Source organism: Portunus trituberculatus, chromosome 14, assembly GCF_017591435.1.
Source record: "Portunus trituberculatus isolate SZX2019 chromosome 14, ASM1759143v1, whole genome shotgun sequence".
Lineage (NCBI taxonomy): Eukaryota > Metazoa > Arthropoda > Malacostraca > Decapoda > Portunidae > Portunus > Portunus trituberculatus.
This window is the reverse complement of record NC_059268.1, coordinates 4,061,221-4,088,535: the sequence shown is the minus strand read 5'-3', so window position 1 is coordinate 4,088,535 and position 27,315 is coordinate 4,061,221. Positions and strand designations below refer to the sequence as shown.

At 40.8% G+C, this 27,315-nt stretch overlaps 1 protein-coding gene across 1 annotated transcript in view; it reads left to right on the top strand.

The window, feature by feature from the left end:
• The window catches only part of LOC123503532 (ATP-dependent RNA helicase DHX8-like), a 258,222-nt gene that overhangs the window by 175,885 nt on the left and 55,022 nt on the right, over positions 1-27,315 (top strand). Inside the window, exons 7-8 of the mRNA XM_045253371.1 lie at positions 15,053-15,994; positions 22,368-22,521. Coding sequence (XP_045109306.1) covers positions 15,053-15,994; positions 22,368-22,521 — 1,096 coding nt within the window. The remainder of the gene's footprint in view (positions 1-15,052; positions 15,995-22,367; positions 22,522-27,315) is intronic.

Sequence of the window (27,315 nt, the reverse complement as noted above, 5' to 3'; positions counted from 1 at the left end):
AAACAATTGATGAAGTTCCTTGAAGACAACAAATTACTATCAAATAGCCAATTTGGCTTTAGAAAAGGTCGTTCGTGTGTAACAAATTTACTGAGTTTCTACTCTAGAATAGTTGATAGGGTACAAGAGAGAGAGGGATGGGTTGACTGTATTTATTTGGATTTAAAAAAGGCGTTTGACAAAGTGCCACATGCAAGATTACTGTGGAATTTAGAGGAGAAGGGTGGCTTAAAAGGAAGAACATTGAGATGAATGGAAAATTATTTGAGGGGGAGAGAAATAAGGAAGATAGTCAAAGATATGAAGTCCAAGTGGAGAGCAGTAGAAAGCGGAGTGCCACAGGGGTCAGTATTGGCACCAATACTTTTTCTCATTTATATAAATGACATGCCAGAAGGAGTGGAGAGCTACATAAATCTGTTTGCAGATGATGCGAAACTGTGCAGAGTTATAAAGCAAAAAGAAGATTGTGAAATACTGCAAGAAGACCTAAATAATATCTGGGAATGGAGTAAAAAGTGGGAAATGGAATTCAATGTGGACAAAAGCCATGTCATGGAAATGGGAAAGAGTGAAAGATGACCAGTGGGATTCTATAAGATGGGAGATGGAGTAGAACTAGAAAAAGTAAAAAAGGAAAAGGACTTGGGAGTGACAATGGAAGAAAACAATCAACCGGTAAGCCATATTGATAGAATTTTTAGAGAGACGTATAATTTGCTAAGAAATATTGGATTAGCATTTCACTATATGGACAAAGAAATGATGAAGAAATTGATAAGTACTAAAATAAGACCTAGATTGGTATATGCAGGAGTTGTGTGGATCCCCCATAAAAAGAAACACATAAGGAAATTGGAGAGACTACAAAAAATGGCTACAAGAATGGTTCCAGAATTTAAAGGGATGACATATGAGGAGAGACTAAAAGCTATGGATCTACCAACCCTGGAACAGAGAAGAGAGAGAGGGGATCTGATGCAAGTTTTTAAATTGATTAACAGAATGAATCAAGTGGATAATGAGAAACTAATCCTTAGAGAAGAATATGACATTAGAAGTACAAGATCGCATAGTAAGAAACTGAGGAAGGGAAGATGTCTGAGAGATGTTAAAAAATTTAGTTTCCTGCAAAGATGTGTTGAGACTTGGAACAGTTTGAGTGAGGAAGTGGTGTCAGCAAAGAGTGTACATAGTTTTAAAGAAAAATTGAACAAGTAGACGAGACTTACCTGTAAGTTGAAGTATGCTTGGGATTTTACGAAGCAAACTGCCACTGCTGGCCTTGGAACCTTCACATGAGATATGCTTGCCTCGAACCACACCAGACTTTGAAACCAGACGACTACCCACATGCCATAAGAAAGTAAGCACATATCGTACATAATAAAAGTACCCAGACAGAGAATGATATTACCAGGGCGGGGAGTGGAGGGCATGTGAAGGTTCCAAGGCCAGCAGTGGCGGTTTGCTTCAGAAAATCCCAAGCATACTTCAACTTACAGGTAAGTCTGTCTACTTGTTCAATTTACCTCCAAACCGCCTCTGCTGGCGGAACCTCCACATGAGGCTTTAAAGCCATGTGGGTAGCAGATGTAGGAGGAAGGAACATATGTGAATGAAAGCAAAGGAAGATGCAAAACAAAATTTACTGGAAATACCTGCCAGCATACATGAAGGTACATGTACAAGATAAGAAAGTAAATGAAACCTAGAAAACTTAAATTGAAAGTACATATGCAGTTCTAAACTCATAACCATACTGAATGCAGAATGTCAACCAAAGAAACAATAAGACAACAAAAGTAACTCCAGTTAGGTACAGTAAAAAATGGCATCCTGGAAAGGATCCGACCCCAGAGCAATAGGTTTGTCATAGAACTTGGCAAAGGTAGTTTCCCTGGCCCAACCTGCCTTGTCCATAATGCATGAAATTGTCAATGACGGAGAGAGCTGTGGCAGTGGTTGTGTGTGCGCTCCGTTTTGGCTGTGGTTTTATAGTTAGCGAGTGGTGTTTGTGCTTGGTGTCTGTGTGTGGTGCTTTTGAGTGTTAGTGAAGTGAAAGTGTGTACTGCAAGTGTTAGATTAGAGTGAAATAGTGGTTAGAATCAGTGTTTGTGAGTTAAAAGTATTTTGTAGAGCGAGGAGACTAGGCTTGTAACTGTCAAGTTGACCTTGAAAGAGGATTAGTTGACCTCACTTAGGCCCCCACCACCACCGGTTCCCCACCCCGCCGTCACCAAGTATTTTTATTTGTTTGTGAGTTAACAGATTGTAAGTTAGTATGGCGGTAGCTACTGAGGTATATCAGAGTGTGATTGAGTGCGTGAAAGAGAGTGTTGAGATGGGATTGGGAGAGTTTGTTGTGTGTGAGATGTGTGGGCATGACAGGAAGGTCGTTGACTTTTCTGAGTGTATGGTGTGTAGGCTCAAGAGCGAGAATTTAGTTCTTTCTCTTGAGCACCGAGAATTACGAGAGGAAATCAGAAAGCTAAGTGAGGGGAAAAGTGCGAACGAAGTTCTCATCTTTGAGTTGAAGGAGGAGGTTAAGAGGCTTGGGGAGGCAGTGGAAAAAATTAGGCAGGAGATCAGTGTTAGGCCGAAGGTTGGACCTTCTGAGGGCGACAGGGTGGCTTGGCCCTCTGTCGGGAAGAGCAGAGTGGGGAAGAGGGAGCAGGCGAGCCAGACGGGAAAGATAGTAGTCAGGATGGGCAGAGATGGCAGGTTGCGAGGGAAGGAAAGCGGAGGCAGTTAGGGAGGATAGGACTAAACCTGTTGAGTGTGAAAATAGGTTCGGTTTGTTGGAGGGGGAAGGGGAGAGTGAAAGTGAGAGTGGAGTGAATGAAGTGGTTGTGGTGAGTGAAAGGAGAAAGAAGGGGGTAGAGGAGAGGAGGAGGATGGTTGTGCCTAGCACACCTCAGGTGTGTGTGGTGGGTGACTCTCAGGTTAGGTATTTAGATAGCACTTTCTGTGGGAAAGACAGGGATAGGAGGACGAACGTGTGTATGCCTGGTGCAGGTGTGAAGGCAGTGAGTGAGGAGGTGCAGAAGAGGGTTGGGGGATGGAGAGGAGGGTGTAGTAGTTTTGCACGTAGGTGGGAACGATGTCAGAGCAGGTGGGTCGGAGGAGTTAGTGGCAAGATTTCGGGAAATGTTAGGCAAGATAAGGGAGAGTGGTAGGAGGTGTGTAGTGTCAGGAATCTTGCCTCGTGTGTATGTTAGCAGGAATGGTTGTCTAGAGCCATTGGTGTGAATGATCGGGTAAAAGGGATGTGTAAGGATGTGGGTGTCAGCTTTGTGGATGTATGGGATAGGTTCTATGGGCGAAGGGATTTGTATGCTAGGGATGGTGTGCATCTGAGTAGGAAGGGTGTGGATGTGCTGAGTGGATGTCTGGAGGGGAGTTGGGATGGAGTGTAGGGGGTGAGGTAGCAAATGCATTCCAGAAGAAAGATGCTAGACATAAATTAGATAGGATAAACAGAGATAGTGAAAAGATTAGGAAAGATTTCCAGGTGCAAATAGGAGAGAATAAGATTAGGATTCCAAATAAGGAGACAGCATCTAGGAAGGTAGCTGGACTTAAATGTTTTTATGTAAATGCCAGGAGTCTTAGGAACAAGAAGGACGAGTTATCTAGTTATATAGTTGAGGAGGACTTAGATGTTGTATGTGTCACAGAGGCATGGGTAAATGAGGAAAAGTTTAGGAAAATAGGAAAGAATATGAAGTAGATGGATACATTATGTATTTACACCAGAGAATTGGTAGGATAGGTGGAGGAGTAGTTATTTATGTAAAAATCCTTCATTTCCAGTCAGGTTAATGGTATTAAGGTAGATAACAGAGTAGAGTCCTTATGGCTGGATGTTAGAGTAAACAAAAGTAAGGTTATTAGAGTAGGAGCTTTTATAGACCACCTAACCAGTCAGCAGAGGTAGACAACCTTATGGTAGATGAGATAAATAGGGGTGTACTAGTCAGACAATTATCTTAGGGATTTTAATCTTAAGTCAGTAAACTGGGAGAGGATGGTAGGAGATGCTAGTGAAAATAAGTTTATGGAAAGTTTTCAGGATAACTATTTAGTGCAGATGGTAGATAAACCTACTAGGGGAGGAAGGTTTTAGACATAGTACTAACAAATATTGAGCATTGTTTAAAGGAAGTTGAGGTAGGAGAGACTTTAGCAAACAGTGACCATCATATAATTAGATTTATCATTAATTCCAGTAGGGATAATATAGTGAATAAGACTAGAGTCCCAAACTATCAGAAAGGCAATTATGGTAGGTTACGTCAGTTATTAGGAGAGGTAAACTGGGAAGATAGTTTTGGAAATAAAACTGCACAGGAGATGTGGGATATTTTTAAGGTTGTAGTAAAGGGTATAGTGATGCAGTGTATCCCTTACAAAGATATAAGGCAGAGAAACAGGAAGCCATTATGGTGGACTCATGAGATAGGTAGCCAGATCAGAGAGAAGAAGAGGGCATACAGAGAGTTGCAGAAAAGTGGGAAGATGTAGATTTGATTAGGTACAGACAGGTCAGAGATGATTTGAGTAAGGTTATAAAAAAAGTAAAAGGCAGGCAGAGATAAAACTAGCTAGAGCTGGGAGTAAAGATCCCAAAAATTATATAGTTATTACAAGGTCAGTGATAAAAGAAATAAGGATAGGATTGGACCACTCAGAAAAGATGGTGTAGTAGTGGATCAAAATGAAGACATAGTAGAATTATTGAATGAACAATTTTCTTCAGTATTTACTAGGAAAGAATAGGAAATCCTGTTACAAACAGTGCGACGAGTAGTTTAAGAGCTTTAGAAAATATTGATATAAAACCGGGAATTGTTAGGAAATTTATTCTTGAACTAGACGATAGGAAAGCTAGTGGTCCTGATGAGCTACATGCCAGAGTACTTAGGGAGGGTGTAGACAGTATTTCTGAAGCACTTAAGTTAATCTTTGAAAGATCACTTAGGTTTGCTGAGATACCACAGGACTGGAAGTTAGCTAATGTTACTCCAATATTTAAAAAAGGTAGGAAGGATGATGCGAATAATTATAGACCGATCAGTTTAACTAGTATAGTATGTAAGATCCTAGAGAAAATCATTAAGGGTAGTATTTGGGAGCATTTAAATGAGAATAGATTAATTAGAGATACCCAACATGGCTTTAGATCAGGGAGGTCCTGTCTTACAAATTTGCTCGATATCTTAGAATATATTACCAAGGAGTTAGATGATGGAAATAGCATAGATGTTATATATCTAGATTTTAGCAAGGCGTTTGATAAGGTACCGCATAGGAGGCTAGTGTACAAATTGAGACTACATGGGATAGGGGTAGGTTAGTTGATTGGATTAGTGAATGGCTTTCTGATAGGAAACAGAGAGTAGTATTAAATGGGGCAATGTCTGAGTGGAAGGAAGTGGTTAGTGGGGTACCCCAAGGATCAGTGCTAGGACCTCTTCTTTTCTTGGTGTACATTAACGATTTAGATATAGGAATTAGTAGCAAAGTATCAAAGTTTGCAGATGATACTAAGATAGCATGTGCAGTACAGGGTGAAAAGGACAATTACAGAATACAACGAGACCTGGACAGGCTGATAGCATGGGCAGACAGGTGGCAGATGGAGTTTAATTCTAAAAGTGTCAGGTTATGCATTTAGGTAAAGACAACACAAACTTTAACTATGAGATGGAGGGATGTTGGCTAGAGGCAGTAGAGGAAGGAAAGGATTTAGGAGTAGTGATAGACAGGACTATGAAATTTTCAAAGCAATGTTTAGAAGCAAGAAATAGGGCAAATAGGATCCTGGGTTTTATAAATAGAAATGTTAGTTATAAAAGTAAGGAAGTGGTGCGTAGCTTATATAATTCCTATGTTAGGCCCCATTTAGAGTATTGCATACAGGCCTGGTCACCCCACTATAGGCAGGATATCAACATGTTAGAAGCAGTTCAGAGAAGAGCAACTAGGATGATACCAGCTTTGAAGCGCCTGGAGTATAGAGATAGATTAAAGGCATTAAACATGTTTTCATTTGAGAGGAGATGTATAAGAGGGATATGATAGAGTTATTTAAAATGTTCTCAGATACAAACTACATAGATGTGAGATCTTTCTTTACCTTAGAGGAGGGAAGTAGGACTAGAAATCATGGCAGGAAGATTAGAAAGCAAGGCTGCAGGTTAGATATAAGAAAATATTTCTTTAGTCATAGGGTGGTAGACTTCTGGAATGCATTGCCAGAGACGGTTGTAAATAGCACTAGTTTGACAATGTTTAAAAACAGATTAGATAAGCACTTAAATTTATTAGATTTATAATTATGTATAGCACTGCATGATAGTTTTATAAGAAATTTACTATAGTTAAACAAGACATGATCCCCATGTATGGGGATTACAGATTGTAGAGGAATTCGATGCAGGACTTAGCCCTGTTAATGGGCCAAATATTTAGAATTAGTATATAATGTATTGTGTACTTGTAAGTGTATCTTTAAGTACTGATGACGAGGTCGCTGTGCGACTGATACAGGATAACCTAGATGGGCCCTGGTGGCCCTTTGTTATCCTATTATTTATGTTATGTTATGTTATACTACCCCCCAACTGAACTGAACAAGAATCCTCTCCCATGAAAAAGTCTGTAAGGACCAGTAAATGTAGAGTCTGGACCCTCGCTGCTTGTGTAAGAGCCATAAGAGTAACTAGCTTTAGGGTTAAAGTTTTAAGGGGTAGCTCATGGAGAGGATGCAAGGAGCGCAACGTGTCCAGGACTGGAGCCACGTCCCAAGTGACCGTGTATCTAGGGAGCGGAGGCCGGAGGTTGAACACCCCCTTCATAAATCGGACCACCAGAGGGTGGTTCCCCGCAAGGCAGCCATCAATGACAATACCCAGAGAAGAAAGAGCACTTCTGGCAGTATTAAGGCATTCATACCCCACGTTCCTGTGAAAAGATTCAGTCAGAAAATTAATAACACAAGTTACTGTGGGATTAAGGGGATTAATGTGTCTCCTACTACAAAAGTGTGTCCACCTACTGATGTGTGGTCTGTATTGTCTGGCTGTCCCCAGCTTCCAAGAGGCCATGATGATGTCTGAACCGTCTGCAGATATGCCTCGTGCTTTGAGAGATTCCCTGATAACCTGCATGCCATGAGTTGTGTGTGGACCAAAACTGGGTGTTGGGCTGCCGAGGACGGATGTGTCAGAACTGCTTGCCCCCGCATAATCAACCAAGGGTGGTTGACCAGCATGTGCAATAACATGCCCATCCATGGCTGTGACAGGCCACAGGGGCACCACCATCCAGCCCTCGGCTTGTTCAGCCCGCAGTTTCTGTAGGCACCTAGAGATGAGTGAAAAAGGGGGAAACATGTAACAAAAAGGAAACATTGACCACTTGATGGAAAAGGCATCAAAGTAAGCAGCTTTGGGGTCTGGCCTCCAAGAACAGAAAAGTGGAACTTGTTTGTTCAGTCTGGAGGCAAACAGATCTATGGTAGGAGTGCCAAAAACATGACACAGGGCACGAAAAATGGACACATTCAGTTGCCATTCGTGGCGTTCGTTCGTATGACGAGATGCCAAGTCTGCCCTAACATTGTCTTTACTTGGAATGAATGAGCAGGTAATCCAAGCATTATTTGCCAAACACCAGTCCCAGATAGCTGTGGCAATGTTGGTGCAAGTAAGAGATTTGGTACCTCCCATTTCATTAATGTAAGTCATTGCCATGGTATTGTCACAAAAGACTTTGATGTGTTTGTCTTTTAGGTCAGTGCGGAAGGTCTGCAGAGCATGTAAAACAGCCTTAAGTTCAAGGACATTTATGTGAAGGTGTTCCTCTAACGACCAACTGCCCCCAGTGATACGCTCATTTAAATGACCTCCCCTGAAAATCAGTCTGTTCTGGATGGAAACATTATGAACCCACCATGTCAAATCATCTGTCATATCATTAATGACCTCCAACGTTTTGTCAAAATCTCCTTTTGCTTGTTGCAAAGCCAAAATTTTTGACCTTTCCAGTGTCCTGTAGTGCAATTTACCAAGAGTCACAGCTGGAGAGGCAGCCACCAAAAGACCAGTGACTCAAGCGACTTCTCGAATTTTATCCCTGTCTTTACTCATGAGAGACTTACAAGCCAGCAGGATCTTATTGATCCTGCGTTCAGGCAAGGACACAGTCATACTTCGCGTATCAATCATGTTACCTAAATACTCAATACGCTGAGTGGGAACAAGCACTGATTTCTCGAAATTAATGTGAAACCCCAGCTTCAACAACTGGATAGTGTCATGAATGCAGTTTAAACAATCCTGCCTGGTACTGTTACAAATGAGGGTGTCATCAATGAAACTAGTAATCCGGTGACCTTTCTCCCTTAAAGCAGCAAACACAGGTTTCATAAGCTTGGTGAAAAGACGTGGGCCTTCAGACACACCATTAGGTAAACAGGTAAACTGATAAATGTTGTTATGCCATGTGAAACAAAAGAAAAGCTGTTGTTCCTCTGCAATCCTAACTGAATAATATGCGTGTCTCAAGTCAACAGAGGCCATGAAATCCCCCTCATTTACCAAAGTAATTGCCTGTTCAAAATTTTCCATTTTGAAGTGTTTGTATGGAATGTAGGTGTTGAGTTCTTTTAAGTTCAGCACCACCCTAGCCTCACCATTCCTCTTTTTTCTTAAAAAAATTGGAGAGATGATTTGATCATCCGTCTTCTGTGTAAGTTTGATCACCTTAAGCTGTAAAAGTTTGGCAATCTCCCTAGAAATAATCTGTTGTTCTGGCACACTAAAATGATATTCAAGATCACCTGCAAATAAGTGAGCAATGTCAGCTGAATTGATGTCAAAATGGCAGTGTTGAACAATATCTAAAACAAAAGGATCCCTAGTAATTTTATGCCACTCATGAGCAAAATACTGAAGCCTGCCAGCTTCAAAAGTGGTACTTGCCTCTGTTATGGCCGGGGCCGGTACTGGGAGCGGCCTCTGCCGTTTTTTGACTCCTTGTCCTGGCAGCTGGGGCCTGACCTCAGACCACTCCTGAAGGCCGGTCGCGACGGCTGCGCCTCAGAGCTGCCGGCGAACCGCGAGGGTCAGCAGACCCCCTCAGCGGCAGACATGGTTGCAAACTTGGTGACCAGCAACAGAAAAAATATTATATAGAACAACAAAACTTAGAGAAACAGAAGGCTCCAAGGATATCTATATAAAGAAAAATAGAAATGAGGAAGAAAGGAAGAGATACAATGAACTGGCAGCAGCAGTAAGGGAAAAAAATAATGAAAGGTCAGAAGAGGGGAAAAAGGCATTTTTTTGGAGAATTCTAGGAGACAGGATAAGGAAATGGTATAGAAACAAGAAGGAAGAGAAAAAAGTGGAACAAGTTTAACAAAAAATGATAAAGGCAAAAGACTAAAAATGATGTATATGAACATATACGGGGTTTTATCAAATAAATTAGAATTAAGAGACTACATAAATAAAGAAAATCCAGATATTGTATGCCTGGCTGAAACAAAACAAAAGGCAATCAAAATAAACTTGGATAATAGGTATAATGTATGGAGGAGAGACAGAGTGGGTAAAGGAGGAGGAGGAGTTATGATAATGTTAAGGAAGGAGATAGTGATAAACCAAGTGGAATGTGGGGAAGGAAAAGCAGAAGTATTGTATTTTAAGATGCATATTAATAAAAAAGAGTTAACAATCATTGTAACATATGTGCCACCAAAAACAAATTCATGGACCAATCAAGAATATAAAGACATGATAGATGACACAATAAGGAGTCTAACGAGAATCATTAAAGAAAGGAAAAAAGTTATATTAGTAGGAGATTTCAACTGTAAAGAAGTGGACTAGGAAAATTATGAAAATGATATGGGGGAAGAAGCCTGGGGAGATAGATTCTTGAACTTAATGATAGACAATATGATGGACCAGAGAGTAAAGGAATGCACAAGATTCAGAGGGAATGACGAGCCGGCAAGATTGGACCTAGTTTTTACAAGGGGTATATAAGTGCCCATTGGGAAAGAGTGATCATGTAATATTAGAAATAGATATAGAAGAGGGAAAGGAAGATAGAGACGATTCATACAAAGGAGACTGATTAAATTACAGAAAGGCTGATATTGAGAATCTCAAGAACTATTTTAAAAACGTAAACTGGGAGGAGATGGAAAACTCAGAGACGATGCAAGAGAAGTATAACTTATTTTTGGAAATATACAAAACAGGAGTCAGGGAATATGTCCTTTCTTTCTTCTAAAGAAGAAGGAAAGAAAGATTGGTTTAATGCAAGGTGTGCTAGGGCAAAGGAGAAAAGAGATGGAGCATGGAAAAGGTGGAGGAGAAATAGAAATCCAGCAAATAAGGAAAACTTCAAGGCAGCGAGAAATTAATATGTTAAGGTGAGGAAGGAAGAGGAAAAGAACTTCGAAAAGGACATTGTCGAAAAATGTAAGGAGCAACCAAAATTGTTCTATAGATTCATAAATGGAAAAATTAGGCAAAGAGAAACAATAGAAAGGTTAAAACGAGAGAATGGGATGGTGGAAGACCCAAAAAGTATGGCAGAACTATTAAATAATAAATTCCAGGAGGTCTTTACTAAGGAATCTAAATTTGAAAGGCCACAGGGTAATAGACAGACAGTCTATATGAAAGAGATTAAAGTAACCAAGCTTGAAATAAAAGAATTAATGAAGGAACTGGATGAAGAGAAGGCAATGGGACCAGATGAAGTCTCAGGCAGAATAGTGAAAGAATGTAGAAAAGAACTAGCAAGTCCTATATACATCATAAAATGCTCAATAGAAAATGGAACAGTACCAGTAGAATGGAAAAGAGCTGAGGTAGTTCCCATATATAAGAGCGGAAGGAAGGAAGAACCTTTAAATTACAGACCGGTATCACTAACTAGTGTAATATGCAAGATATGTGAAAGAATAATAAAGAAACAATGGATCGATTTCCTTGAAGACAACAAATTAACATCAAATAGGCAATTTGGTTCTAGAATAGTTGATAGAGTACAAGAGAGAGAGAGGGATGGGTTGACTGTATTTAATTGGATTTAAAAAAGGCGTTTGACAAAGTGCCACATGCAAGATTACTATGGAAGTTAAAGGAGAAGGGTGGCTTAAAAGGAAGCACATTGAGATGGATAGAAAATTATTTGAGGAGGAGAGAAATAAGGACAGTAGTTAAAAATGTGAAGTCCAAGAGGAGAGCAGTAGAAAGTAGAGTGCCACAGGGGTCAGTATTGGCACCAATACTTTTCCTCATTTATATTAACGACATGCCAGAAGGAGTGAACAGCTACATAAATCTGTTTGCAGATGATACGAACTGTGCAGAGTTATAAAGCAAAAAGAGGATTGTGAAATACTGCAAGAAGACCTAAATAAGATCTGGGAATGGAGTAAAACGTGGGAAATGAAATTCAATGTGAACAAAAGCCATGTCATGGAAATGGGAAAGAGTGAAAGACGACCCATGGGAATCTATAAGATGGGAGATGGAGTAGAACTGGAGAAAGTAAAAAAGGAAAAGAACTTAGGAGTGACGATGGAAGAAAACAATCAACCAGTAAGCCATATTGATAGAATTTTTAGAGAAACATATAATTTGCTAAGGAATATTGGAGTAGCATTTCACTACATGGACAAAGAAATGATGAAGAAATTGATAAGTACTATAATAAGACCCAGATTGGTATATGCAGGAGTAGTGTGGACCCCTCCTAAAAAGAAACACACAACGAAATTGGAGAGACTACAAAAAAAGGCTACAAGAATGGTTGCAGAATTTGAAGGGATGACATATGAGGAGAGACTAAAGGCTATGGATCTACCAACCGTGGAACAAAGAAAGGAGAGAGGAGACCTGATACAAGTTTATAAATTGATCAATGGAATGGACCAAGTGGATAATGAGAAATTGATCCTGAGAGAAGAATATGACATCCGAAGCACAAGATCGCATAGTAAAAAGCTGAGAAAATGAAGATGTCTGAGAGATGTTAAAAAATATAGTTTCCCGCAAAGATGTATTGAGACGTGGAACAGTTTAAATGAAGAAATAGTGTCTGCAACGAGTGTGCGTACTTTTAAAGTAAGATTGGATAAGTGTAGATATGGAGACGGGGCCACACGAGCATAAAGCCCAGGCCCTGTAAAACTACAACTAGGTAAATACACACACACACACATACACACGCCCCCTTGATCGTCTTCCCAGAACAAGAGAGGCACGTCTGCGTTTCCGTGAGCCACTCTGGGTTCTCAATACGATGTTTGGAGTCTGTTCTCCATCACCACTATCTCTTTTTTCTCTCTGTTCTGAGAAAACAGGTGGATCCTCTGAATCATTTTCCGAGTCTTCACTACTGCTGTCTTCGCTTTCTTCAGTTTCTTCCTCATAATCACTCTCACTGTAGTCAGGCTCAGAAGCACTGCTAGATAAAAATGATCTGTCTTGTTCCATAGTGAGTTTTGAACTGAGACGTCCCTTCCCTCTCATCAGGGTGCTTTCGACACGGCGGGTCGCTGGGGTTGCAAATGTCGCCCTCAGAATGGGAGAATAGCTTCGTTACCCCTAAATATACAGAGCTAGTGGCAACACTATGGGTGGAAAAAGAAGCCAGATACTTCCACTTGCCATCTGACTCGAGAAACTGCGCGTGGAGCTCAAACATGAGGCGCGAAAATTTTTGATTACGGGAACAATCGCTGTCGCTACGAACGCACTGATGCAATCGTTCATATACAATCGCTGGAACATAAGGGTTAAAGGAAGCACATTGAGATGGATGGAAAATTACTTGAGGGGGGAGAGAAATAAGGACGGTAGTTAATGATATGATGTCTAAGTGGAGAGCAGTAGACAGTAGACAGCAGAGTGCCACAGGGGTCAGTATTGGCGGCAATACTTTTTTTCATATGTATAAACGACATGCCAGAGGAAGTGAACAGCTACATAAATCTGTTTGCGAATGATGCGAAACTGTGCTGAGTCATAAAACAAAAAGAGGATTGTGAAATACTGCAGGAAGACTTAAACAAGATTTGGAAATGTAGTAAAAAATGGGAGATGAAATTCAATGTGGAGAAGGACTTGGGAGTTACAATGGAAGAAAACAGTCAACCAGTAAGCCATATTGATAGAATTTTCAGAGAGACACATAATTTGCTAAGGAATATTGGAATAGCATTTCACTACATGGACAAAGAAATGAAGAAATTGATAAGTACTATAATAAGACCCAGATTGGAATATGCAGGAGTTGTGTGGACCCCCATAAAAAGAAACACATGAAGAAATTGGAGAGACTACAAAAAATGGCTACAAGAATGGTTCCAGAATTTAAAGGGATGACATATGAGGAGAGACTAAAAGCTATGGATCTACCAACCCTGGAACAGAGAAGAGAGAGAGGGGATCTGATACAAGTTTATAAATTGATTAACGGAAACCCTGGGACAGAGAAGAGAGAGAGGGGATCTGATACAAGTTTATAAATTGATTAACGGAATGGATCAAGTGGATAATGAGAAACTAATCCTGAGAGAAGAATATGACAGTAGAAGCACAAGATCACATAGTAAGAAACTGAGGAAGGGAAGATGTCTGAGAGATGTTAAAAAGTATAGTTTCCTGCAAAGATGTGTTGAGACTTGGAACAGTTTGAGTGAGGAAGTGGTGTCAGCAAAGAGTGTACATAGTTTTAAAGAAAAATTGGATAAGTGTAGATATGGAGATGGGGCCACACGAGCATAAAGCCCAGGCCCTGTAAAACTACAACTAGGTAAGTATAACTAGGTAAATACATGCCAGGTGCCTTTATACTTTTATTAATAGAACATCCAAATGGCTTACTCGTTCAAGCAAGAGTCAAAACTCCACTTGCGAATTATATTCACAATGGTAAAGCCTGTGAAGCACAATTAGAAATTAAAATAAATATGGACTGCACCACTGACATGTTCGGTTTCAGCGATCGGACAAGCAATTCCGTAATGTCAACAACAGGTCCAAAACATGCCGTCGCCCGCCACTAAAACAAGAAGAGATGGACTGTTTCACTGTGCATACGCATTTACCCATGGTGTTTTTATTTACATAGTTTTAAATTTGTGGTGAGTGCCCCAGCAAATTTGTAATGAGTGGTGGAACAATAGTGTATTGCAGACTCCTTGCTTCTTATGTTGTTGTGTTCAGTGGTCGGGTATATGGTGAATGCGTTCTTGTATGAGAATGACTGTTTTTTTCTTAGAAATCTCTTTCAAATATTAGGGCACGCCTTCCAAGATGCAGCGTCTTGCAAGCCATAAAATACAGCATTTATTTATTTTTTCAGTTTCTAAGTGACGAGAATTTTAAAATTTTCTGGACGCAGGAATTTCGAGTTTTGTTTTGTATCTTTCGTATGCTGAGTAATTTTTTGTATTATGAAGCGAAAAAATCTTCGCATATCATTTCATAAAATGAAATTTTTGTATACAGAAGCTTTCGTATTTAGAGGTACCACTCTATATATAATCATTAGCCTTGTAGTCTGACTCTGTCACAGTCACTGCTAATGCCATATGCCAGGTATATGAATACATCTCACAAGTCACAACAGGATTGGTGTGTGTAGCCTACAAGCAAAAATCAAAGTTTTTAAAAGCAAAATATTGGGATCTAATAACAATCTAAATGCATGTGAGTCTTCAAATATCAGGTGAAATCTTTCATTTCAAATTCAAAGTTTAATTTTTTTTTTTTTTTTTTTTTTTTCCTCCTTTCTGCCAAAAGTGTGTGTCTTATGACTACATGCATATTATGAGCCATTAAATATGATATTCATAAATAGAACATGATTTGAATGCACATTCTGACATAAATTATATTATAAAGTCTGCTTTTTTATGTCTTTGTTGTTCTAAGAACAGTATTTTTCACTGATTGCATTAAGATAATTTCATCAGGTATTTTTCATTAATTATCATGTTCTTGATTTTCAGGTGGAACCAGAGGATCATATGGAAAAAAAACAAACATGACAATATTGGAGCAGCGGCAAAGCCTACCCATTTATAAACTAAGAGATGAACTGATCAAAGCCATAGACGGTAATCAGATTCTCATTGTTGTTGGAGAAACAGGCTCAGGGAAAACCACTCAGATTACCCAATATTTGGCTGAAGCAGGATTTACTGCCAAGGGCAAAATAGGTTGTACTCAGCCAAGGCGAGTGGCTGCCATGTCAGTGGCAAAAAGAGTCTCAGAAGAATTTGGTTGTCGACTTGGTCAAGAAGTTGGCTACACTATCCGTTTTGAGGACTGCACCAGCTCAGAGACAGTAATAAAATATATGACAGATGGTATGTTGTTGAGAGAGTGTCTCATTGATCCAGACATGTCAAGCTATGCTTGCATCATGTTGGATGAAGCTCATGAAAGGACTATTCATACTGATGTATTGTTTGGCCTTTTGAAACAGGCAGTAGCTAAGAGGCCAGAACTAAAACTGATTGTTACTTCTGCTACTTTGGATGCTGTAAAGTTTTCCGAATACTTCAACCAGGCCCCAATCTTCACTATACCTGGGCGAACATTTCCTGTTGAGATCCTCTACACACGAGAGCCAGAAACAGATTATCTAGATGCAGCCCTCATCACTGTCATGCAGATTCACCTGTCTGAACCACCCGGAGATATTCTAGTTTTTCTCACTGGCCAAGAGGAGATTGACACTGCTTGTGAGCTGTTGTATGAACGAATGAAAGCACTTGGAAGTGATGTGCCTGAGCTTATAATCTTGCCTGTCTATTCAGCCCTCCCTTCAGAGATGCAAACAAGGATCTTTGAGCCTGCACCTCCAGGATCCAGGAAGGTAGTGATTGCTACAAACATTGCTGAGACATCCCTAACCATTGATGGCATCTATTATGTTGTGGATCCAGGTATGTTGTTCATCTTTTTTGTGTAGATTTGTCTGCTCTAATTGGGGCTGTGAATGCCAGATAAAGCCAGCTTTTTTGTAATTTTTTGTTTGGAAAATATACTATTATATAGGATAACTTTAGTGTTTATATTGGTGTTTTGTTATACAATATATGAAAGTAAGAAAATTGCCATATTTTTACTAAGTCAGAGGTGTTTCTTAAGGTATGGTTCAGTTTGAATTACCAAGCATTTACCAAGAAATTATTGGAATGAAAAATAGATAAAGAAACTTTCATCCCCATATATCTGCTTGGCCTGTGGAACTGTCTTTTCCAGCACAAAACAACACAACCAGCAATCACCACAAAAACTCTGGCCATGCACCACACTCCTATCAACTTTGTTTCAAAAGAGAAATGTGTTACAGTCCATAGTGATATACATTTAATGCTTCATGTTCTTACTGTATGAATATTAGAAAGAATATTAGACTAAGACTTTAATTTTTTGTATGCTTGGCAGATGATGACTGATTTTTTTTATTGTAGTTAATACCCAGACCAGCTGGATATGACACTAGGATCCATGACTTGTATACAGGATAAGTTGTCTTAAAAAAGATAAAATTGCAGGCATCCTATTTATTATTATTGTTTTTAATGAGAGGAAAATTGGCCAAAAATTGCAATTAACAAAAAAGAAAAAAAAACTCAGTGAGATCAAAAGAATAAGGGATACACCTAAACCTCCACTATCACGTCCTTCCATTATCGCTTAGGCGTTATCGCACACTTATGAAAATCTGCAAAATTCAGTTTTAGTGCATCTTGAAAGTCGTTACTGCACACCAGTAGTAGTAGTAGTAGTAGTAGTAGTAGTAGTAGTAGTAGTAGTAGAAGTAGAAGCAGTAGTATTACCCATATCCCAACCACACACTGACGAATGTTTAGATAGGGGGAGGTGGAGGAGGAAGAGGTGGAGGGAGAGAAAGATGATGATCATGAGGAGGAGGAGGAGCCAGCAGCCAATCATCGCTGTGTATTCACATCACTTGATTTGAATAAGGGAGCTGATTGGTTCCAGTCACTCTGCTCACTACCACCGCCACCACCACCACCACCACCACCACCACCACCACCACCATCCCTCAGCCTCACACGTATTCTGTTGTTCAGAGCTGGTTTTCATTCATTTCAGATTGTCAAATGTTAATAAGCTACTCCAGTATTAATGGTAGTAAATTTAGAGTAACAAAAAAATTTTTTAAGAAAATTTTTGGGTTGAGGCATCAATTTATTTATTTCCTATTTATTCTTCACTTCTGTTATCGTGTTTTCCACTATTGCCCGGTTTTTTAGGCACCAATTTCACGCGATAATGGAGGGTTAGGTATATATGTCTTGAAATCTCTCTCTTAACCCCTATGACACATATTTTGCTTCATTGGAGCACTCATGACACATCCAGTGACATGCATAATGCATCATGGCTGCTTTCTGCTAAGATGGTGTTATTTTTTTTCCAGGATAATGTATGAGACCTTTCAGAATGTATGATGTTTATGATATGATGGCTTACTTGACTTTCATCATTATTACTAAGCTGTATGATTCTGTATACCAGAATAAGTACTGATATGCCCTGCTAGAAATAGTTCTATTTTATTTACTTTTTTATGGTCCCAAAGGATTAGTGTAGCATAATGAAAAACATTTTCTCATTTGTACATATCTATTATGAAAAATCACTTACCATCATCATTATTTCCATAGAGAATAGAAGAGAGAGAGAGAGAGAGAGAGAGAGAGAGAGAGAGAGAGAGAGAGAGAGAGAGAGAGCTACAGCACCAGGAACCATTTTCTGTTGCCCAGAGCGAAGAGGCTAAATGAGTTATGATCATAGGAGGGTCAAAATACAGAGTTTACTAGAGGAAGATTAATAACTGAGAGTACTAATCAACTCTTGTATTAGAGAGCTGTACAGGATAAAGGTAAGAGAAAGAAAAAAGTGCAGCCAGGATTTGGTAGGAGGAGAGACATGCTGTTAGTAAGATTAGAAGAACAGTTGGCATTAAAATGACAATACAAGATAGCAAGAGATGCATTGGTAAGAAAGATGCTGAAGACAATCAGTCAGAGAAGGGTTGATAAGATAAAAAGCTTTTTATTCCATCCTATCTAAAAGTAATAATATGAGTATAATACCCGCATAGTATATGTAAAGCATATTCCATGCATGGGTAGATAAAGCCCCCGTATAGAGTTAATAGTTGATAGGATGAGGAAAACTGATAGAGACAACTCAGAATGCCAAACTTTATAGAAGCTCTTTTTGCTGAAAATGAGGCATATAATAAAGTCTCAAACCTCTTTCAGTCTCATCTCAATGTTTCACATCTCAATTGCATTGTCAAGAACCAATGATTCAGATATCTTGATAAAGTTACACAAATCTCAATCACTGTTATTTTTATCTCCTTACATTATAACAAACAAGGAGCATGGTGATGTGATTTTTTTCAATTGCTGTCCCTCTTAGTAATAGCTTGCATTCCAAAATGTGCTCTGGAAGCTTCCAGAAGGTTACAGAGTATTCTGCAGTGCACTATAGCAGGGTTATGATATCAGGGGTGGGAGGAGAGGGAGGAACAAACCCTGAATCATACAAGATTGAGTTTTCAGCCAAGGTTTGAAAGAAAAGTTTAGTTTTATAAACAGAAGAGATGACAATGGTGCCATCAGGATGAAATAAAGGAGGGAAAGATGAAGAAGCAAGTTATTAGAGATGTTTTTGTCTAGATTCCAGAAGTAGGATCTTAAAAAGATTTTGACACTATTAATGAAGGATTTTCTTTGCAAGTTGGAGAATAGACTTGGCATGATACCAAGCAGAAATATTAAGTGCATGAGATTCAGATGATGGAAGACTCAAGTAATCTTTATGGGTCACCTCTTTATCAAGCTGTATTAACCCAAGGTTTGAAAGGTTTAGGTCATGAGAAAGAGTAAGGAATGTACACCTCCGTACCAAACACTATCACTTATATTATGTGTTCACAACCCAAAGATACATCCGTGTCATGAAAGCAGTAGTCATTCTAAGGAAAATCAGAAAAATATCTTCTCAGATCCCCAAACCAGCAGAGGAAAAATGTCAGTGGCACCTTAATTTTGGGGATCCTGAGGAGGGATTCGGGAACTACTCATAGATACAGATATGAGATTGTGATCAGAGGAGCCTAACAGAGAAGATTGGATAATGGCATAACCAAAAGGCTTAGAGGTTAGGAATAGGTCAAGAATGATGGGCTTGTCTCCAAGACAGCTTTAGGTCATGGAGGATAGCAAAGTTGAAGGCCAGCTTGCCAGAATGGTCAGCAAAGTGAGAAGAAAGCAAAAGCTTGTGGGGAACATTGAAATTTCCAAGAATGAAGATTTCCACAAAAATAGAGATACAGAACGTGCTCCACTTTGGAAGTTAAGTAGTCAAAGAATATCTTATAGTCAGAGGAGTTAGGTAAGAAATTTACAGCTCAGACATCCCAAGCAGCATTGCCATTACAAGCCAGACCTAAGTAAATTATGACAGCACAGAATTTTTTTTTGTAATTTCAACATCAATAAAGCTATGGACTTACAGTGGAATTTTGGTACTTTGTCAATATTGTTACTGTAAAGCATGAGTGGAGAAAGGCTTTCTCATGGGCTGAGGCAGAAACAATTAATGGTGACCTCAGTGCAGCACACAAGAGAGTGAGAGGCACCTATTGACTCACTGCTTCAGATGGTCAAAACATTACCCATCAGTGGGTATGATATTGTCAGTGCTACAAATATGCAAGATCTCATTGAAGTCTTGAGGCAGTACATGTGACACCATCAGTAGGTAAACATGACCAATACTTTTTTTTTTTTTTTTTTTTTTTTTTATATGCACTTAACCCTGTTATCACGCAAAATTGGTGCCTAAAAATATGCGCGATAGTGGAAGATGCAATAACGGAAGTGAAGAATAAATAGGAAATAAATAAATTGGTGCCTCAACCCAATAATTTTCCTAAAAAAACAGCTCTGAACAACAGAATACCATATGCAAGACTGAGGGGTGGTTGTGGTGGTGGCAGTGGTGGTGGTGAGCAGAGTGACTGGAACCAATCAGCTCCCTTATTCAAATCACGTGATGTGAATACACAGCGATGATTGGCTGCTGGCTCCTCCTCCTCCTCATGATCATCATCTTTCTCTCCCTCCACCTCTTCCTTCTCCTTCTCCCCCCATCTAAACATTCGACAGTGTGTGGTTGGGATATGGGTAGTATTACTACTTTTACTACTACTACTACTACAGGTGAGTGATAACGACTTTCCAGATGCGCTAAAACTGAATTTTGCAGATTTTTATAAGTGCGTGATAACACCTAAAGGTGATAATGGAAGGGCGCAATAATGGAGGATTAGGTGTATATATAAGAGGGGAAAACTGGCCAATGACAAAAGAGAAAGTGAAACAAAATGGACCACTTAGTCACCAGTCCCTGTGTAAGTCAAAGCAGTGCAAAGCTCGTGACAGTAGTATGCTAAACTCAGGTTTGTAAGATAGGACTAAGCCCTAGACTTGGGGATCATGAAACTCAGGTAGCAAAACTAAAGAATTTCAGAAAAAAATTATAATTCAGTAATCTATGTAGGAACACACAGTCAACATTATTGGTTAGAACTTATCAGGGAGACTTGTATATAAGTAATTCCTTTATATATAGAAAGGAAATGCTATGGAATAGAATATTAGGGGTAAATTCTTTTTATCATGCAGCCATGAGATTTTAGTTTTTAAGTATCATCATTCAGTCTTTGTATTTTTTTGCCAGAAGTACAGGCAACCCTCGCTTAAGGAAGGTTCACACAAAGAAATTCCGCTACAATGAAGGTTTCTTTTTACTACCATCTGCTCGTTTAACGAACACCGAACACCAAACTCGCTTTAACGAAGTTTTATCCTGGTAATTTTTTCCAAGTTTGAAAGCCCCACCGTATCACGCAAGCCAACAGGTTTTTGAATACACCAGCGCCTCTCGTGGACAACACGCGCACCACTCACTTCTCCTGTTCAAAATAATAACAACGTTAGCAGTAGCGCAGTAGCTCGTCTTCCCTCGCTCAACTTACTACCAAAACACCCTGCAATGTCGCCTAGCATTGCTAAGAAGACCAGGAAGTCTCTTACTCTCCAAGTGAAGCTGGATATTATTCACAGACATGAGAGGCGAGAAAACTAATAGCATTGCTCGCCACCATCTTGACTCCATCTACTGTCTTTACTATTTTCAAGTCAGCAGACTCTATTAAGAAGGCTGGTGAGACCGTATCTTCCTTGCAAGCTAAAAGAACCTCCTGAACTTGTGACTCTAGAATGGATAAAATGGAAAGCCTTGTGGAAATGTGGTACATGAGTTTTGTATGTGATACAATGATGCGCCCTTTGTTTACATTCCACAGGTTGCTGGTTAGTGTCTTTCCTGTTTCACTCTCCCTACTTTCATAAATTTAAGATCATCAACATTATAAAGTTACGTACATACATACATTAGTGTACATTATAATAACTTAAATTAAACTACCTAAATGTTTAACTTCATATTTTTACTTTCATTGAACCTTTCACTGTACTATGATGCACTCTCGCTTTGTTTACTCTCACTGGAAGTTCAAGTCAGGGATTAAACTTGTTAGAATTGGTTCGCTTAACAAAGGGTTTTTAGGAATGTAACCCCTTCATTAAGTGGGGGTTGCCTGTATGCCAGAACCAGGAGTGTGTGAGAAGCCAAGGGAAAAAGACAGGCTGCAGAAGCCAATGCTTTGTTTATATATAGGAAAACTAACCATACTGCTTCTGGCAACAGTTTATAATAACACTTTACAGCCTCAAAGAAGAGCATTATTTACTCATAATTACTAATCTTTGTTATTATTTTTATGATTAAAGAAACGTAAATTAAATAGCAGTAGTAAGTAAGAACTGATTTTGTGTGGAGAAATCCATCTTTACCAAAGGTGCTGTACACTACCTTGAAATTCCTTGTATACAGTGAGCAGGTAGATTAAGTATTTGAAAAGATTTTGCTTCCAAGATACTGGGCACAACATAGAGAACAAAATATTTTCTTATTCTGCAATACTTGTGCATGACCATAACTATAAGTGTGCTACCAAATGGCATTGACACTGTGAACCACTGCATTGTGTATTTATATGTACATAATACTTTAAAGATATTTTGTTTGTGTTCACATGTCTGAAAATTCATGATCATCATCCCTTTTTTGATAAGGCAAGTTGCCTAAATATGCTTGTTCATCTTCATGACAACATTTCTTAGAAAAAACTATTTGCAGGATTTGTGAAGCAGAAAGTTTACAATCCAAAGACGGGAATGGATTCACTGATGGTGACACCAGTATCTCAGGCAGGAGCCAAGCAGCGAGCAGGTCGTGCTGGACGTACTGGGCCAGGCAAGACGTATCGGCTCTACACTGAGAGGGCTTACAGGTGACATGATTTGTTTATAAGGGGCTTGTTACTTAGTGGTGCCTTGCGATAATGGACACTTCAAGGGTGAAGGGTTGTCTGTTACTGTGAATTGTTTGTTACTGAGAGTGGTTTGTCTATGAGACCCTTAAACACCCTCTTTCCCTTTTTCGGTAGTTTATTCTCTTTTAATAGCACACAAAATCATCTTGATAATTTAATCTCTCTTATTCTACACTCAATGTTGAAATAAAAGTTTTTTTTTTATGTAGGAGAGAGGGCCAGCCAAGGGCAAAAAAAAAAAAAAAAAAAAAAAATATATATATATATATATATATATATATATATATATATATATATATATATATATATAAAAGGCCCACTTAGGTGCTGGTTCTCTAGAAGAAAGAAAAGCATTTACCAAAATTAGGGAGCAAATGTCTTGATACCTCCCTCTTAAAAGAAGACAAGTTGTAGGAAGGTGGAAATACAGAAGCAGGTAGGGAGTTCCAGAGGTTACCAATGAGAGGTATGAATGATTGAGAGTACTGGTTAACTCTTGCATTAGATGATTAGAGAGTTAGACAGAATAGGGATGAGAGAAAGAAGAAAGCGTTGTGCAGCAAGGCCACGGGAGGAGTGGAATCATGAAGTTAGCAAGATCAGTAGAACAGTTAGCATGAAAATAGGGATAAAAGATAGGAAGAGATGGAACATTTTGGCAGTGAGAAAGAAATTAAATTCAGTCAGTCAGAGGAGGGGAGTTCATGAGATGAAAAGCTTTTGATTCTATCCTATCTAATAAAGCTGTGTGAGTGGGAACCCCCAAACATGCGAAGAGTACTCCATACAGGGATGGATAAGGCCCTTGTACAGAGTTAGCAGTTGGAGGGGTGAGAAAAACTGGGAGACACCTCAGAACACCTAACTTTATAGAAACTGTTTTAGCAAGAGATAAGATGTGAAGTTTCCAGTTAAGATTATGAGTAAAGGATAGACTGAGGATGTTCAGTGTGGAAGAGGGAGACATTTAAGTGTCACTGAAGAAGAGGGGATAGTTGTCTGGAATGTTGTGTGAAGTTGATAGATGGAGGAATTGAGTTTTTGAGATTTTCTCTGCCCCAATTGGAAATCTTAGAAAGATCAGGAGTCAGGCATTTTGTGGTATCCTTGCATGTTCTGTTGACTTCCTGAAGGGTTGGTTGTCTCTGAAAGGACATGGAAAAATGTAGGGTGGTATCATCAGCGTAGGAGTGAATAGGGCAAGAAGTTTGGTTAAGAAGATAATTAATGAATAATAGAAAGAGTGGATGACAGGACAGAACAACAGTGACCGTGTACTACAGCATCAATAGAACGGTTGGAAAGGAAACTTGATATAAAGTTGCAGAGAGAAGGTTAGAAACCATAGGAGGGCAGTATTGAATTCAAAGCTTTATGCCAGACTATTAAAAGCTTTTCATATGTCTACTACAACAGCAAAAGTTTCACTGAAATCTCTGAAAGAGGATCACCAAGACTCATTAAGGAAAGCTAGAAGATCACTTGTAGAGCAACCTTGACAGAAGCCAGGATGAAATAAAGGAGGTAAAGATGAAGAAGTGAAGTTATTGGAGATGTTTTTGGTTAGATGCCAGAAGTTTTGAGGAGAGTTTGAGTTTGAAAGATTTTGACATTTTCTATTTGTGAAGGAGTGTTTGACAAGTTGAAGAACAGACTTGGCATGATTCTGGTCAGAAATATAAAGTGCATGAGTTTCAGGAGATGGAAGGCTCAAGTACCTTTTGTGGGCAACCTCTCTATCATGTATAGCATGAGAACAGGCTGTGTTAAACCAAGGTTTAGAAGGTTTAGGTTGAGAAAAAGAATGAGGAATGTACACCTCCATGCCAGACATTATCACCTCTGTTATGTGTTGAGCACAAAGCGATGGATCTCTGACATGGAAACATTAATCATTCCAGGGATAATCAGCATAATACTTCCTCAGATCTCCCCAACTGGCATAGGCAAAATGCCAGAGGCACCTCCACTTTGGGGAATCCTGAAGAGGGATTGGAGAAACAGGACAAAATACAGAAATGAGATTGTACTTGAAGGAGCCCAATGGAGATGATAGGGTGGCAGCATAAACAGAAAGATTAGAGATGAGGAAGAGATCAAGAATGTTGTGTTTGTCTCCAAGACAGTCAGGAATACAAGTAGGGTGTTGCACCTGTTGTTCTAGGTCATAGGGGATAGGAAAGTTGAAAGCTAGTTGTTGTTATATTTACTAATAACCCATATGTAATTACATATGCCTATATGCCATTATTCCACACACTCAGCACTGAAAATCAATCTGCACATCTATATATAGAGATCGTGCCTATAGAAGTTCCACATCACCTCCGTGCGCATGCGCACTGGGAACCACCAGCCCAGCTGACCAACCATACCGCAGATCCTTTCTGTGCTCAGCACGGTGTTCACCTATGCCTCTTCTCACTTCTTCCTGCCTTTCTTTTGTGGCCGCTTATTTGCTGCTTCCATTTCTACTTCTCCCTGAGTTGCCATGGCCGCTCAGAGTTGTGTTGGATGCAAGAGGTGGTTGCCGGGCAAGGCTTTAGAACCGCATTCCCACTGTGTGTCTTGTCGGCCCGCCATGTGTTCAGCCGAAGACCAGTGTAGTGAGTGTTCCCACCTCTCCCTTCTCCAGTTCCAAGCGTATGTGAAGGATGCTGAGAAGCGTTCTGCTAAGAAGAAGAAACAGGCCAAGTCTTCTGGCGGTTCCAGGGAGAAGTGTTCTCACCAGCAGGAGCCGGCTTCTGAGGCCCCATGGGCCAGCAGGTTTGTCGCTGTTGAAGCTGATCTGGCTGCTATGAAGGCTTCTATTGGCCAGTTGTCTGCAGTTTTGTTGCTCCTTGCCTCCGGTTCTGCGTTTTCAGGTTTTGCAGATGGCAGAGCAAGTGTGCATCCGCCCCTGAGGTTGGTGCCGGGTGTAGCAGGGCCCAGGTCTCCCCCTGGCTCAGACCCTTCGGTGGCAGCTGCTGGTAGTAGTGGAGCAAGTCTCAGTGTGTCCCCTCTCTCTGGTTTGGCTCCGGGAGTGAATGGGGGGCGGGCTCCCTCTGTTTCAAGCTCTGCCCCGGAGTTGGCGGTCGGGGGAGTAAGTGTGCGTGCGGCCCCGCTGTGTCAGGTGCTTCCAGGGAGTTTTCAGGTCTTGGTGGAATGAGCTTGCGTGCAGCCCCGCTCCCCAGTGTGGCTCCGGGATTGAGTGGTTTGCAGGCTCCCGCGGATCCTGTTTCTTCCGTGGCCGTCTTGGGGTCGGTGGATTGAGTCTACGCGCTGTTCCTCTCTCTGGTAAGGCCTCAGGGTTTGTGGGGTGCCAGCTCCTGCCGGGCCAGTCTCCTCCATGGGCCTTGTTGGTGACAGAGACACGGGACTTCATGCAGCACCACTCCCTGGTGGGTTGCCGGGTGATGGCAATTTTGCTGGCTCGGCGGCCGTGTCTTCCATGGGCCTGCCTTATGCTGATTTGCTGCATGGGTCAATGCCCTCGCAGGTCCCACCCCGGCCATTTGATGTGGGCGCGGACCCTGGTAGCGCAGTAGTTAGTCAGGCTGCTGCCATGGGCTGGCCTTCGTTTTCTGAAGAGGTTGATCAGGTTTTTGATGACATTCCTTCAGGGGAGGCTGGCTCTCCAGATGAGGAGGGTGCGTCCTCCTTTCGTGAGCTTATTACCTCAGTGAGAGAGTCCTTGGGTCTCCCCATGCCCTCTTCTCTTGCCTCCACTCTTCAGACTGGGGTCAAGCACACCTCTGGGACTTCTCGGTCTTGGTGCTGCCTCGTTCTCCTCTGGCTCTGGAGGTACAGGGAGGGCTCGGACTGTCATTCAGCTCTGGAGGCCACTGTTTCCAAGATGCTGCTAAAGGGAGCTATAGAACTGGTGGTAGACCCTCAGGCCAGCTTCTATTCTCGCATCTTCCTTGTGCCCAAGTCCACAGGGGGTTGGAGGCCGATTTGCAACCTTTCAGTCTTAAATTGTTTTCCAGTGGTTTCCACTTCTGCATGGAGACAGTTTCATCAGTGCTGGAGTCAATGGCTGAGATGGTGTCCTTGGACCTGCGGGACGCTTACTATCAGATTCCTGTCCGCCCTCGGTCACGCAGGTACATGCAGTTCGTCTGGCAGGGCAGAGTTTACCATTTTCTGACTCCGTTCTTTGGCCTTGCCATGGCTCCTCAGGTCTTAACCAAGGTGATGGCTCCTGTGTCAGCTTGGGCCCATCGCCTTGGCATACCCTTGTGGCGTTATCTGGACAATTGGCTGATTTCTGGTCCTTCTTGGGCTTCATGCCTCAACAATGTCCAGTCTCTTCTGCTTCTGTGTTCGCGGGTGGGGATTCAGGTCAACTGGGCCAGAGGAAGGAGTTTTTGGGTATGGTTCTCGACACTATCAGAGCCCGAGTTTTCCCATCGCCAGATCGGGTCAACCAGTTTCAGGCAGTTGCCCAACAGTTTCTGCTAGCAAGGCTCTGCCAATGTCCCTCTGGAGGTCTTTGCTGGGACATCTTGCGTCCCTAGCACGGTTAGTGCCAGGCGGGCTCCTGCAGATGCAGGCTCTGCAGTGGTGCCTAAAGAGGCATTGGCGGGCTGCTCATGACCTTGATTGGTGATGAATGGCTCCAAGTCGTCAGTGTTTGCAAGACCTTGCTTGGTGGTTGGTTCCAAATCAGCTTCTGAAAGTGCCGCCTCCGGGACAAACCCTATTCTCAGATGCTTCCCAGCTCGGTTGTGGAGCTCACCTGGGAGATTCTCTGGCTTCAGGAGTTTGGAC